Genomic DNA, 16703 nt, shown 5'->3' with positions numbered 1-16703 from the left:
CTCCTCTCATCAAGCTCCCAATATCAGTCCCATCCTCTCTGTACATAATCTTCTGCTTTCCACTTTTCTTGAGCTCAGAAACAGTTGCTCCAACTTTCTATTCATTTCCACCTTGAAATATCTCATATAGCCTTAGCTTCTTTTCTCCATTTTAAGAAAGAGGGTCAACTCTCCAAAGTTAAATATCCTGCCTTTAGGACCTTAAACTCAAATAGAGGAATTCTAGAGTAGAAGCAGAAGGTGTGGGTTTGATGCTCAGTCCTTACAACTTCCAGCCACACGACTTAGTTTCTTAGCAACTCAAAACCTTTAATTATAGAATAAGACAATAACAACGACCCATCCACAGTGCTCTGGTAAGAACATAGTGAAATAGTGAGCATAAAATTGTGTTGTAAACTAAAAAGTATTACACAGGTGTACTTTATTATATCTAGAATATTCTTCCAACATCTGTAGATATTTATCTCATCAGTTGTTCCTTTCTCTTTCTTCTTCAGTACCTTCTAGATTTTTAAATCCTTTCTATCATCTTACGTTTACTTTATCTCCTATGATAAAATAAAAGAATAGCAAACATAAAATAATTACTTTGATCATATTTACCCTTTAAGTTACCATGCATTTTCTTTCCTGTTTGCTGAGAAACTTCTTAAAAAGTTTGGCTTTTCTCTACGTTGTCTTTACAGTTCAATTTTCTTAACATCTTATATTCTAGTATCTCGATTCTATCATCTGAAACTACACATGAAACTTTTTATGAGCTCTCATTATTCTTTCTCACTTCTCTGCAGCATTTGACACTGTTGACAATCACCATAACATTCTAAGTTCTTCTGATATATATATTTGTTCTTCCCTGACAGCTTTGTCCTAGCGTTTGCTTTCTCTTTTTTTCTCCCACCCCTAAATGTAGGTGCTACCTAAGGACATGCCTTGCTATTCCGCCCTCTGTATTTTCTTTCTTGGCAAACATCCATTCTCATATGCTCATTAAACTATCAATTCTGTAAAGCTAACTCTCAAATCTGTCACCTGCCTTATACTTTGCCTCCACTCTGTAACACATTTCCAACTTCCTCAGGTACACCTTTAACTTTCCATGACCTTAAAGAGTCAAGTTTCCATTCTGATCCCCAAAATGAAAAGAAAGCTTGTAGTTCCTGGGGTCTTCTCTTGCAGGGCCAGGGAAATGATCAAGGAGCACTAGTCTTTCATCAGGTCTAATTACCATTCATCATTACAGGGTTAGTGTGGGACATTTTACCCTTAAACAATTTATTTATAGATTCCTATCTTAATTCAGGAATTCCAGAGGTTAAGATGATTTCTCAAACCCAAATAAAAATATAGAATATAAAGTTGGTTGACCAATTAAAATACAGAATTTAAAAACATAAATAAAACAACAAGGTCCTACTGTATAGCACAGAGAACTATATTCAATATCCTATGATAAACCATAGTGGAAAAGAATATAAAAAAAAGAATGTCTAATGTGTATAGCTGAGTCACTTTGCTGTACAGCAGAGATGGGCACAACATTGTAAATCAACTATACTTCAATAAAAAGATTAAAATAAAACAAATAAAATTTTGGTTGACCAATTAAAATAAAGAAAATATATAAGATCAAGACTGCATATCGTTGAACTATGAAATAATAAAAATGAGTAGAAAAGTGTAGTCAAATCTTTGACAATGGAGGAGCTCATGTAGAAACATGTTTTAGTATCCAGGCACATGATGGTGGCAATAGAGAAAGGTTACACCAAATTTTGATTTCAATTTTAGAGTCTTTTCAGTGTAAACCAGTGGTTGTTTGGTAATAAAATATTTTAAGAATTTTTAATTCATCAAGTTTGAATTTTTGCAGATATAGTGAAATTTTTCAACATAGATATATTTTTAAGAGTGATTTAAAAATCTATTTAAAAACTCCAACTACGTTTTCAATGGCACTTAAAATTCAATTTCATTGGTACATAATACTCAAATTCTGAACAGTTGGATCAAAGTCTTCCCTCCACATTATCTCACACCCTCAAAAGAATCATTCCTGGCATCTAGAATCAGTTATTGCTGAAATCATTCAGCCTTATTTAAATAAATCTCATCATAGGTTTCCTTTTTAAACTACATTTCTGGTTGACTAGAACAACAGTGAAACGACTGGTAGTCATGTACTTAAGACAGACATCACTAAGAGTGACAGTATAATCATAGCTTAAGATGTTGTACATTTACTGCAGTAGTTACCATAGAGATTTAAATTTGGCTCTTTAAAAAAAGTACATGAATTTGATTTTGAATGTGTTCATTTTGGTTAGCAAGGTACACTAGGTTTCCTAATTGAATGAACATATATAGAAACAACAGTTTTGGAATTTTGTCCTAGAAATCTTCAAGGGGTCAAATATAGGTATATAAAAAAAATAATAGGTTCAATTTCTGGAGTTTTAATGGATACTTCATTAACTCTGTCACGTGAAGCCTAGTTTGGCAAAATATATATTTAATGGCTTACTGATATTTTATTCTCAAGAGGGAAAACAAAAGGCGGGGGAACCAGACATTCTAGCCTAAACATAGGTATGGCTCAAAGCACAAAGTAGGATCACAAGAGTAAAGATCTGAGATTTCACTGATTTCTGGCCCCTGTTCCTCTTCTGCCCTGCTGTCTATAAGGCAAGACTCTTGAATTTTTCATTTATAAATTCTTCCCTGGTTATCTTAGATCACAGAAATCTCTCCCTTCTTTGAACTTAATGAGTTTTATGTTTGCAACTTGAAATGATCCTAGACGCCATTATACTCTCCAAACTCTCAATCAATTTGGAGATGGTATACCTTGCAGATACACCATCCAGAGTGTCCAGTGCAGATCTAGGTATATAATTATTTATATTGAGTGATGGATAAGATGAGGGTAGACTGATACCTGACTGCTATAGAGAGGTAATCTGAAGTATAATGCAAACATTACAAATGCATTAAAGTTAAAACCAGATATATGGGGGGAGAAAAGCTACTGAGATCCATTATGATAATATGTGTAAAAGAATTCTATAAAGCGCTATTCAAATGTAAAGCCTCATCAAAAAATAAACTCCTAGAGGAGTTTAGTTTGTTCAGCAAATATTGTTCTGAGAGAATAAATTGTTCTGAACTGTTGAATAAGAAAGCTTTCCCTCCCCCAAAGCATTAGGATATTTGTGCTCCTACAGACTTGGAATGAGAGTTGTAATACTCTGTCTTGCATTATGCTCTATATTGAATGTTCTCTTTGCAAAGCCTTGCACAGCTGGATTCTTCCTGTCAGTCTGGTCTCAGCTAAAATGCTTCCTGAGAATGGTCTTCCCTGACCACTCTAAGGTAATGCAATGCTCTACCTCTCATTTTACTTTCTTCAAGGCACTCATCTTGATCTGAATTTAACAGACCATTTTTCTGCTTACTCATTTATTGCCTATCATCTTCCTCTACCACAAGTTCTATCAGATCAGGGACTGATCTTCTACATGTCTGTATGTCCAACTACTAAAAAATATTTCTGAGTTAATTAGTGAATTCTCCAAACTAAATTTACTTGCAAACTTTGTTTGAACTTAATGGCAGGTTTATTTCATTTCACCAAACCCAAGATATATAAATGATCCTTAAAATTTCAAAACTAGAAATATTTTTGGAAGTTATTTGTTTTAACTTTCTTGTTCCATTAAGAAAAAAAAATGGAACCTTAATTTGTAAAATAAATAGTTCAAAGTTAATTCACTGAGCACATATTTAGATACAAAAAGAAAGTTAAACATTTCATTATCAGAATATTTTAGGCACACTTTAAATGTAAATCAGCAGGATAACTGACTTAATTCTCAGCGCCATTTTGTATGATTAAGTACACTTAATGGGAAGCTTTAGTAAAATATGGCCATGGCAGAAAGTGTCAAATTTTTCTTTGCAATAATTCTGAGCACATTAAATTCTTCGAAAAGCGCTTTTTATCACCATAAATTCAAACAGTTAAATTGAAGTCTTTCATATTTAGCACCAGAAGGATCATAAAGATTTTTATAGTTAATGTGAATACACATGGGATATCAGCACATTAGCAGAGAAGGATCAGAAAACAGTCAAAGAATTGTAGTGTGTTTCCCAAAAGTGACATTTCAGATATTTGTCTCTAATAAAGATTGTTGGTTTCTTAATGTGCTAAAACTCAGTAAAAAGCTACGTACATCTGGCTTATTGCTATTGCTATATACAGGGAAATTCCTCTTAGTATCTCTGAAATGTACCTGCATTTGTTAAAGAATAACATCATCAAAAATGTTTCTATCATGGTTCAGAAATCAATAGTTTCTCTTTCCTGTATCTTTATTTCCATTTAATGGTTTAATTCAAGAAGACAGAAGAAAAATTTAGAGTGATCTTGCAGTAAAATTTATTCCCAATAAGGACTTCTGAATAAACCCTGTAAAAATATCACTCAACTCTGGTTTATATATTAATGGAAATAAAAATGTAGATTTTACAGATAACTATTTTTATATCATTTTCATTCCATTTCTTTCTCATTTTATGCATTTCATTTCTATCTACCTTCAGAGTTTCATAGTTCACTAATTCTCCTAATTATCTGAGTCCCAACTCCTTCAGGATGTCTGGTGAGTATCTCTCAACACTCATTTGCAATAGAGATCATTTAAGCTGTAAACTTTAAAATCCATATATTTATTGTCACATTATATCCTTTACAATAACTACGAGACTTGCATTCCGAGTCTTCATGAATATTTAATTGTTTGCACTCAGACTCACATACACATAAATTTAGATAGATAGGTAGATCGATAGATGATTGATAGACAGATAAATGGATAAAATAAACAGAGAGCAGACAGAATAAGTTGGACATTAGATGAGTATATTTGCAGGTTGACATATATAGTATATGTTTACATTTTCAGAGAAACACTCATATGATAAGACTTTATGAGGTCATGAAAAAGAAGCAATGAATGTTATTGGTTCAAGAAGGTACTAAACTGTGAGTGGTACTAACAACCCCAAAGAATATTCTTCAAAAAAATCACTTTAAGAGATAACTAAGTGACCGTAAAAGGGAACCAGAGATTAATAACAAGTTCTAGTGTACCTAAGTCTCCTACAATGCCTTATATTTCTAAAACTAAGTATGTCTCCATGTAGTGTATGTTTACGAGGTGAAACATCACATAGATGACTATCCAGTGTAAGTCTGTTCTCATACTCTGCTTCAGTGAACTAGAAAGTTCAAGTGAAGAGGTATAGTTATGAAAATTACCAAGCCTTAGGCTATTATAATTTTAAAAGCAAAACAAGTTCTGCTAACATTTTCTGACACTATCCTAAAGTTTGATTAATATCTAATTTTCCTGTCGTTAACTTGTGCTTTCTAAGGGAACACAGGAAATCAGGTATGTATTGTACTTAACATTCAAAATAAAATTCTAACCCATTTATTTTGGAAAAATAGAGTTCACTATAGACACCTTAATTAAATACCATTATATGATCCTACTGACCCAATGTTCTAAAAATATATAATAGATGTAACATAGTCCCTAGAAACAAAGTCTCAGCTATCCCTTATCTAGAAATACTTTATTCTATAATATCAGTTAAACAAAGGATAAGGAGACTGAATAAAGAGAGATGCTTAAACAAATGTTTAAGTTAGAGTGGTGGCCCACATGCCAGAAAATCTAATTGTAAGCACAGAAGCAAAAATTTTAAGCCATCTGCAATGTGTTTAAGGTTTATCCTGCACCAGATAGGTAACCTTAGAGTAGTTTGCTGGACTAAATCATTGATATTGGTTTATATTCTTTATGGAGGCTGTACATGAACATGATCTCTTGGACTTTTATGTCTAAGTTTATGACCTCTTAGACTTTTTTAAAAAAGAGGACAATAAGGTACAAACTTTCAGTTATAAGATGAATAAATTCTGAGATCTAATGTACAGTATGGTGACTATAGTTAATAATGCTGTATTATATACCTGAAATTTGCTGAGAGTAGATCTTAAGATAACTATGTGAGGTAATGAACGTGTTAATTAGCTTGATTGTGGTAATCATTTCCCACGTCACATATGTATAACATCACGTTGTAAACCTCAAATATATACAATTTTTGTCAGTTATACCTCAATAAATCTGGGGGGGAAAAGAGGCTAAGAAATCTCTACGTTAATATTAAGACAGTACTTTATTATACTTAAATCAAACTATTTCACAAAACCATCTCCACCAAAATCGTGGATAACACATGAACTTAGTTAGATTAAGTTAACTTAACTAAAAGATTTCTATTATAGTCTGATTTCTATGACTAGCCAAATAAAACAAAAACAGTCAAGTTTTATATACTGATAGACAATCCAGTATGCTCAGATTTGCATGAATTAAGTTTAAATAAAAGCAAAGAGTGCTAACAGAAATAATTCAACTAGACTTCTGTCAAAATTGATTTCTATTTAACAAATTATTATGACTGACATTTTCATTTGTCAAAATTAGAACTGCATGGACATTTCTAGCAAATTCTTTACTTTCTTTTAATACTTTCAAAAGCCTGGGTACCACAATCCCCAAAAAGTCTACAAATATTTTCACCTCATTTACCATGCTATACTGTTCAATGAAAACTTCTGCCTTTCATTTTTCCATTATTTATTATGTCAACTCTCATTTCTTTTCTACTTCATTGCTTGTGCAATTTGGAAATAAATGGATTTCACATCATGAAACATTTCACTTGGTTATGTTCTTCAGATAAGTATATTGCTGCTTACATAGTGACTTGGAAGGAAAGAAAATTGGGGCATTTAAAGTAAATTCCACCCTGTTAATTAAACTATTGGTTGTTGACAAAACAGCTTATTTTTTAAGGGTAGTGATAATAATAAAATTAAAATGTCCACAGTATGGTACAGTTTATAAAAAATTCAATAAGTATTGTCTTATTTAATCCACATAGCTGTCCTGAGAAGTAGATTGTTAGAATCATATCGAGTGTATTTAAAAGAAACCAGGGTAAGATATAATGAGAATCTCCCCTAAACTATAGCGGTCTACAGCTGACTAGTTACCATCAATTACAATTTTCTTTCATTTGTTTCTCTTTGGAAGATGCGTGTGTGTGTGTGTGTGTGTGTGTGTGTGTGTGTGTGTGTGTGTGTGTGTGTGTGTGTGTGTGTTTTAATACTTAATAGCTTTACTGAAGTATAATTAATATACATTGGACTGCATATATTTAAATTGTACCATTTGATAAGTTTTGGCATATGTGAAATCTGTGAGGCCATCCCCACAATCAAGATAATGCATATCTCTGTTAGCCCCCAAAGTTTTCATATGACCCTTTGTAATCCTTCCCTCCAGCTCTCCTCTCTCACCCCAATCTCCAGACCCCAGACAATTTATCTGCTTCCTGCCATTCACAGGTTAGTTTACATTTCCTAAAATTTTATGTAAATGGACTCATATTGTATGTTATCCTTTTGTCTGGTTTGTTTCATTCATTCGTAATTATTTCAAGCTTCACAATGTTCTAGGGTGTATCAATAGTTCACTCACTTTTCTGACTAGAATTCCATGTATGGATAAATCATAGCTTATTCACCTTTGATGGAGATTTGCATTGTTTCTGGATTTTGGCTATTCCAAATAAGGCTACTATGAGAATTACTGTACATCTCTTTGTATGGACATGTTTTCCTTTCCCTTGGGGAAATACCTAGGAGCTGTTTAAGAAATAGTAAAATTATTTTCCAGAGTTATTGTACCATTCCCACCTCAATTGTATGTGCTCTTCTTCTACATCCTCACCAACATGTTCTTTTTTAATTTTAGCCATTCTGATAGATGTGTAGTGCTATTTCATTATTTTAATTTCATTTCTCTAATAAAGAATAATGTTAAAGATTTTCTCACATGGTTATTCACCATCTATATGCCTTCCTTAGTAAAGTGTCTCTTCAAATCTTTGAGCTATTTTTCCTTGGGTTGTTTTATTACTGAGTTTTGAGAACCTTTGGGTTTTTTTTTTTTTTTTTTTTTGGATACAAGTCCATTATCAGATATATTATTTACTAACAATTTCTTCCTGTCAGTGACTTGTCCTTTCAATCTCTTAACAGTGGCTTTGTAGAGCAAATTTTTTTTCATTTTGATGAAGTCCAGTTTATTGATTTCTACCTTTATGGGTTGCCTAATCAAAGGTCACAAAAATTTTTCTCCTATGTTTTCTTTAGAATTTTATAATTTTAGGTTTTACTTTTAAGTTAACTTTTTATATAGTGTGAGGTATGCATTTTAGATACTTTTTCCACATGGATATCCAGTTGTTCCAGTACTATTTATTAAAAATACTATCCTGTTTCCACTTAATAGCCTTTGCCTATTTCTTTTAAATTAGGTGTCCATATACGTGACATCTTAATAGCATATGGAGTCTTCCAAATCATAAATGTATATATCTCTCCATTTTTGTAGTTCCTCTTTAATTTCCCTCAGCAATATATTGTGGTATTCAGAGTAAAGTTCTTTGCATATCTTTTGTCAGATTTATCACTATTTCATATTTTTTATTCTATTTTAAATGACTTTTTATTTTGATTGTTTGTTACAAGTATATAAAAATACAACAACTATAGTATTCCTGTATCCTGCAAACATGGTAAGATCATGTTTGTTTTAGTAGCTTTTTAAAAATACATTCCGTTGAATTTTCTAGACAATCATGTCACCTGTAATGACCAGCTTACTTTCTCCTTTCTAATGTTTTGTTTATTCTTCTTGCCTTACTCCACTGCCTACAACCTCCGCCGTAACGTTAAGTAGAAGAGGTAAACACCAATGCCCTTATCTTTTCCTGGTCTTATGGGGAAAGCATTCAGTATTTCAACATTAAATATGATGTAGGATTTTTACAAAAGCCCTTTATTAGGTTGAGGAAATTCCCTGTTATAATTAGTTTGCTCAGGGCTTTTTCTCACTTTCTTTTTATTTTTTAATCAGGAATAGAATTTGGGTTTCATCAAATACTTTTCGGCATCTGTTCCAATGGTTGTTTGATTTTTCTTTTTTTGGTTTGTTAATTTGGCGAATTAAGTTGATTGATTTTTGTATGTTAAACCAGCCTTGCTTTCCTGGGATGAACTTCACTTAGTTATGATGTACATTCATTTTACATATTGAGAAGATTGATTTACTAAAGTTTTATTTAGAATTTTTGGATCTATATTCATGAGGGACATTGGTGTGTCATTTTCAGTTCTTGTAATGTCTCTGTCAAGTTTTGCTCTTTGAAACTGCTGACCTCATAAAATGAGTCAGGAGGTATTATCTCCTCTTCAATTTTCTAAAACTTTGTATAGAACTGTTCTTATTTCCACCCAAACCGTGTGGTAGAATCCACCAGTGTGGTCAGCTGGCAATGGAGTTTCCTCTGTGAAAAGGATTTTCAAATTACAAATTTATTTATTTATTGCTGAATATATGATTATTGGGTTGATTTATTTCTTCTTGTGATTTATTTCTTCTTCTTTTATAGTCTTTGTTGTTTAAGGAAATTATCTATTTTATCAAAGTTGCCAAGTTTATTGACATAACACTGTAAATAATATTATTTTCTAATCCTTTACAAAATTGTAGAATCCATAATGATGTGACTGCTATCATTTCCAATGTTGGTAATTTGTATCTTCTATTTTTCCTATTAAGTGTGGTCAGAAATTTATCAGTTTTACTGATCTTCTCAAGGTAACAGCTTTTGGTTTACTCGCTTTTATCTAAACTTTTCCTCTTTTATATTTCATAATTTCTATTTTGATCTCTATTATTTCCTTTCTTACATACTTTGAATTTACTCTCCTCCTTTTTTTCCAGTCCCTAAAGGAAGAAGCTGAAGTCATTGATTGTAGATCGTTTATATTTTCTTCTTTTAATATAGATGTTTAGTGCTATAAATTCCCCCTAAGTATTGCTTTTAGTGGCACCACAAACTTTGATATGCTTTATGTTAATTTTCATTCAGTCCAAAATATTATTACTCTTACTTTTGACTTCTTTCTGTTGCATGGCCTATGTCAAAGCATATTATGTAGTTTCCCAATATTTACTCTACACCATGCTCCACAAATCAGTGTGGTTGGAGGGTACAGGCATTATTGCTGGTCCTAAGTGAGCACTGGGGCAGTGAGACCTCTAAGATTTATGAGTTTTTTCCTCAAACTTGGGTCATCTTCTCACACATGTGCACTGTTCAGTACTCCATATTTCATGAGTTCTCTGTCTGTGCAGCTCTCTCCTCTCCGTTACTCTGTCCACTAAATTCTAGCTGCCTTGATCTCTCCAGACACTCAGGCCCATTTCCTCAACTCATGGAGTCCACTGGGACCTGGCTAAGTCTCCCTTCATGTTGCTGAAGTCTAGACACTATCTCAAGGCAGTAAGCCAAGGCAACTCAAGGTCCCTCCTTGTTTGTTTCCCATCTCTCAGAGACCATCATCATTTATGACTTACTGTCCAATGTCTTGAAACTCTTTTTTCATATATATTTTGTCCATTTAAAAAACTGACTTAGGTTTGTCTCTGTGTGTGTATGTATAAATTCAGTTCTCTTACACCAACTCTAGATGACACTTTCCTGTTCTTTTTAAACTCAGTTGTTTTATTTAAGCCATTTTATGAGTGTAGGTAAACATTTTACACTGTAAGTTCTTAGAATGTCAGTGGTTATCTCAGAGGATGTTGCAGCAGTCTAAAAAGAAAGGTTTTTTTTATTGTTGTTGTTGTTTTTTGTTTTTTTCTAAAATTTAATCTCTTTCTGGTCAGGAGAGATTTAGAACCACATATTGACTAACACTTAGAGCAGCAGTATTTTATATACATATTGCATATTCTGGTTTTAAAGGGCTTTTCATGAACATTCTCTCATTTGATTATCTATGGTTAAGGCCTAGATGCAAACATACTAGAGCTTAGGAGACATGCTACCTTACCCAAACTCACACAGCTAATAAGTGCTAGAGCTAGGTCTTGAACCCAGGTTGCCTCCCTCCCAGACCATTCTTGTAACCACTAGTCTACCCTTCAGGGCAGTGGGACACTCTTCTGAGTCTTTTGCTGCCTTCTGACTCTTTTTAACGACCTCAGTTGGTTCTACAGTAACAGATTCTCACATATTGTGTGCTTTTGGAAATAATGCTCTTGTACTATTGCCTCATGCAAGGCAAGGATTTCAGGTGGTGATGCTTATTGGGTGGTACTGATAACATCAGGGATATTATTCAAAGATAGATGAGTGGCTCTGTGCGCAATGGATAGTGCATTGGACTTCTAAAGATAGGTGATACCTTTGATGATAAATTCGTACTATACTGGGTTAATTTTGTCATAAACTATTTTATATGAATATTCATTTCTGAGTTCTTCCTATATAAAATTTCAACCCCTAACAATTTCCAAGATCTACCATTTCATATTCCTCTTCTCTTCCTTAGTTTTTTCTCTTTAACACTTATCACCAGTACATATATATATTTTTTTAATAAATTTATTTATTTATTTATTTTTGGCTGCGTTGCGTCTTTGTTGCTGCATGCAGGCTTTCTCTAGTTGCGGCGAGCGGGGGCTACTCATTGTTGCAGTGCGCGGGCTTCTCATTGCGGTGGCTTCTCTTGTTGCGGAGCAGGCTCCAGGCACACGGGCTTCAGTAGTTGTGGCTCACGGCCTTCAGTAGTTGCGGCGCGCAGGCTCAGTAGTTGTGGTGCACGGGCTTAGTTGCTCCGTGGCATATGGGATCTTCCTGGACCAGGGTTGGAACCCGTGTCCCCTGCATTGGCAGGCGGATTCTTAACCACTGCGCCACCAGGGAAGCCCTATCACTAATATATTAATGTATTTTGCTTCTCTTGTTTATTGTCTGTCTCCTTCACTAAAATATAAGTTCCATAAGGACACACGGTTTTGTCTATTTTGTTCACAACTGTATGCCCTGTACCTATTGAGTAGGAAATCAATAATATCAGTTAAAATTTACATTTACATCTTGGAATTTATGTTATTTTGATGATTGTTGTGCAAAGGAGTGGAGAACAGTATCTGAGACTAAGTTTTCAGGAGCATTAGGATCTACTTGTACATATTCTCACTGCTATTGGACATGTATTATCCATAAGAGGCTGAAGCGTATAAGAAGAAGATAAAGTCACTAGATGAGACAACCGTCTCAGCATTGTTCAGGAAGATCACATTTGCATGTTAGCTTCTCCCCTCTCTCCTGATAACACCATCAGCTGTCAGGACTGTCATGTTAGGGAGGGATGGACCTTTATAGGGGAGGTAGTGGTACAGTAATTAGCAGCACGGCCACTGGTCTCAGAATGCTGGGGTTCAATTTTCAACTACTCTACTTACTAGCTCTATAAATATTAGAAGTCACTATTATTTTATGCCAAGAATTTTTATCCAGAGACTTCAAGGGATTTTTCAACCCTTTGAAACTGTGTTCAAACCTATTGTGTGTAGGAGACGGATGCATTTTTCTTGGGAGGTCTACAGTTTTCATCAGATATTCAAGGTCTATCAGTACTTACAATACTCTGGGCATCAAAGATCAAGTGATACTGTTATAAATAAATCCCCCAAACTGTATTCTTTTGAATTGGCTTAAACTCCCATAAGGCCAGACAGAGTACTAGTTTTTTGCAGGAATTTAATATTTCTATGTTTTTCATCCTCAAATCTACATAGACCAGAGCTATAAGACAACTATAACTTTACTATTATTATAATCACCTTTTCACAGTTGAGGTTAAGTAATTTGCCTATACTAACATGATGGAGACAAGAAAACCTCATACATAAATCTACAAAAGAAATGATCACATTTTACTGTCACTGATACCTATGTACCTCTCCTTTGAGATGTGCTTCCCTGAGAGTAAAAGCATCAGGCCTTCTTCACTTTGGCAGTCTCAGGATCCGGAAAGTGTGAAGGACATACTACATGTTCAATATATGTTTGTTGTATAATAATTAAGCTGGATATTAGACATAGATCTCCTGATTATAAATCTCCAACATATTCTCATTTCCTGAAGTCACACATCTTGTTATGAAATTAATCTAAAGGAGAGTGTCATCCCTTTGCTAATGACTGTTCCAGCGTTTTCTCTCACTCAATATCTTCCTCAGCCAGGGTACCAACTATTAAGCTAACACATATTCATGTCATAGAGAGAAAAGTAAAGTAAAACATGAATCAAGAGTCTAATAAAAAGCAAAATATACATTTTGTTTCTATTGATAGCATACGGAAACTAAATCAAAGACCAATCACTTAGGAGTACTTTATCTCTTAATAATCTCAAACAACCAATCACAGAAAACCTCCTGTGTTATTATTTAGTGATCTGATCATTCTTATGGCCACTAGTTGCATTCACTCTGTTCACCTGGTATCTGCATCACATACCATATTTTCAAATCTTCCTTTCTGATACCTTAATATCTCTGTTGTATTTCCTGATCATGTTCTCCTGGCATATCATATTATTCCACTAAATTCCTTCCTAATACATTCCTCCCTGACACATCTTTCAATCAGTTAGATGAAGAGCATCCATCTAATCTGGGAGTTCTGTGATGAAAGTAAGGGGAGTCTACTGGCAGAGAATCAAGCTTAACAGGTGAGCAGGAAAGAGGTGAATAAGAATGTTAGGAAAGAAGGAAAAAAAGATGGGTAATAGGATCACTAGGTAAGAGTAGTATTGTTATGTTAATTTTTTTTCCTTATGAGTTTCCAGCACAGCATCCAAGGAATATTGGTTAATGAATGTATAAATATTCTCTTCATTAAATCTAAGGGTAAGAGAAAATTGTTTTTCAGGTCTTGAGTATACTATCTTTCCTTTCTTCCCCCCTCCCTCCCTCCTTTCCTTCTTTCTTTTTTCTTCTTCCTTTTTAAACTGTCAGCTCTTATATTCTGTACTTTGAGAACTACACTGAGTAAAAAAGTTGGGTCCCCAAATGTCCCAAAGACTGTGCAAAGATGTATTCTGTACTTCATAACAAGAAGACATTCCTGGGTATGCTACTAAGTCTTGTGGAGCAAGCTCCGTCCGACTATGAGTATATAAGCAAATATGGGAAGAATAAAATTTCATTAACTGATGATCTTCTCAGACATTGGACTATTAGGAAGATTTATAGGCAAAAAGTTGTATAACAAGGACATCCTAGTCCTTCTAAAATAATTCAGATTATCCAAGATCCATTAAATTCCACATTATATAAATTCAAAGTAATTCTTATTCTCAAATTTTGACATTCGCTTACACAACATCAAACGTATTTATATTTGTGAGAAACAAAGTTTACTTTCTAAATAAGAAATTAAAAGGTATAACTCTTGAACTTCATAGATTAATATATCTAAACTCTAATAATTTTGTTGTGCAAATAATGCCAGCAAAACGATACAGTGTTTCAAATCATTCAGGTTAAATTATAGGAAAGAAAAAAACAACAGTATTATTAATTTAACTCATTTTTTAAATGATACTGAATGTGGTTTGAAGAAAAAAACAGTATGCTATCCCTTATTGTTTCTTAGTAAGGAACATTTATGTGTATTTAAAATTTTTGAATGTAATAATATATTAAAATTATTCATATGCTTCCTAGTATTGGTTATACGAGGGATTAATTCTTAATTTTTGTTTACTTGGAAGGCCATTTAATAAGTGCATTTGCATTATTAAAACTGATTTATCAAACAATAATGTCTCTGATTGTGAAAACAGTCATGTTACTTGAATTACCCAGAATTCCTTTGACCACAGGTTATTCTTAAATGTATTTGAGAATAACCTCAAGCAGCACTTGCAAATTCAGATATCATAAACACTTCCAAGTTTCAGTTCAAAAACACAAAGTGATTTCATAGGATAATGCTTTATTAAAAAATAAAGCCCATCTTTTTAGAAAAGCCCTAGTGTCTTTGAATTATGTATAAAAGAATTATTTTGAAAACTTAAAAATTGCCTCTAATTTCCCATTTAACAGTAAATATTGCATGCAAAAAGACTCTAGCAGAGTTTCTAAACAAGTATTAAAATGACCAACTGATCAGTAATTTCTATCACTTTACAAAAAATATTTGACAGTAAATTACTGAGTCTATATGTGCATGCTACAGCATAGTATGTTCAGAGTCAAAAAATAAAGTAAAATGCAATTACCCTAAAAGACATTTCAAGATTCTCTCCACCCCAGATATCCATTCCTGCATCGTAAGTTCCTATCTCTTCAAAGTAGTTTCTGTCAATAGAAAATAGGCCACCAGCCATAGTAGGGGTCCTAGTTGAAAAAAAACAAAAAGAAAAGAATATCTTTTGAAAACAATGTGTGGAGTTTAATGAGACTACAGCAAATATTTTTGAGACATTTTAAATTAAAAAAATAGTACTCAAAAATCTCAAACTGGAAACATAAAGCCAAGTTGTTAGAGGTTTTAAAATTAGTAAATAGCATTTTATTTCACACTTTCTGTAAAACTAAATTTAGATTAGTCTATATTTTTCTTATAGGTGATCAAACAGATACAAGGAAGGAACACTGGCCATTTAAGACAGAGGCATATACATCCTTTCTGAAAGGCATAGTGAAGAGAAGTTAGGGCTCTCAGCACTATACGTAAAGAGATGAACTGGTCATGAAACTACCAATTGTCTTTTGTCACCTAATTATAAATTATTTTAATATGAACTCTAGAAACATATGGAAGTGGTTTCTCTATGAAAAGATCTATAGCCTATTTAAATATGAAAAATATTAAATGCTGTAAAATGTTTACAGGCAATAAGTATCTAATGATAGTTACATAAGTATCATAAGTACCATAGAACTTTATATCTAATTGTTTACAGCTGTTTACCTAATTAAAATGATAGAATGAATCATATAACCCTATGGATAAACATAAATCCTGTATGCTATTCACAGGTTTAGAAGGACAGTTGGCCAAGATCCAAAACTTTTTACTAGGAATAAATACTTTTGGTTCTCATATTCAAACTTCCTCTATAGAAACTAAGTCAGGTGTTAAGTTTCAAAAAGAATAATTAATTTTTAATTTGAAAAGTTTCATTAAAATCAGTGGTTAATGTGTGAACCACACAAGTCTTTCTGTATAAGCAATGTGAACTGAAACTGAAAAAGAAAGTTCTAGTTGTTCACAAATGAATCTATACTAGCAATGGTTATTTTTGAATAGAGGTTTTCAACCTTTGTAGCACATTAGCAGCACCTGAGGCAACTTTAAAAAATACATTTCCATGCTTGGGTGCCACTCTCTGCAGATTTAGCTTTAACTGGCCAGGAGTGCGGCCAGATCTTTAATATTGTATAAAGTTCCCAGGTGAGTCTACTGTGCTGTTAAAGAGGAGAAACTGATCCAGTAACTTAGATTTGGAATGCTCATCCAGGTACAGTTGACCCTTGAACAACATGGACTTGAACTGCTCGGGTCCAATTATATGCAGATATTTTTCAACAGTAACTACTACAATACTACACAATCCATGGTTGGTTGAATGCTCTGATGCGGAGAAACCTTGGATACCAAGGGCTGACTATAAATTATAC

At 33.3% G+C, this 16703-nt stretch overlaps 2 protein-coding genes across 8 annotated transcripts in view; both read right to left on the bottom strand.

The window, feature by feature from the left end:
- GALNT13 (polypeptide N-acetylgalactosaminyltransferase 13) overlaps window positions 1-16703 on the bottom strand; it is a 560582-nt gene that overhangs the window by 202642 nt on the left and 341237 nt on the right. For all 7 annotated transcript variants that reach the window (XM_082465040.1, XM_082465041.1, XM_082465042.1 and 4 more), the window contains one exon: window positions 15299-15416. In XM_082465040.1, coding sequence (XP_082321166.1) covers window positions 15299-15416 — 118 coding nt within the window. The remainder of the gene's footprint in view (window positions 1-15298; window positions 15417-16703) is intronic.
- KCNJ3 (potassium inwardly rectifying channel subfamily J member 3) overlaps window positions 1-16703 on the bottom strand; it is a 621683-nt gene that overhangs the window by 589155 nt on the left and 15825 nt on the right. The window lies entirely within an intron of this gene.

The sequence above is a fragment of the Balaenoptera physalus genome (genome assembly GCF_965194825.1).
Source record: "Balaenoptera physalus genome assembly, chromosome: 6".
NCBI lineage: Eukaryota > Metazoa > Chordata > Mammalia > Artiodactyla > Balaenopteridae > Balaenoptera > Balaenoptera physalus.
This window is presented reverse-complemented; position numbering and strand designations above follow the sequence as displayed.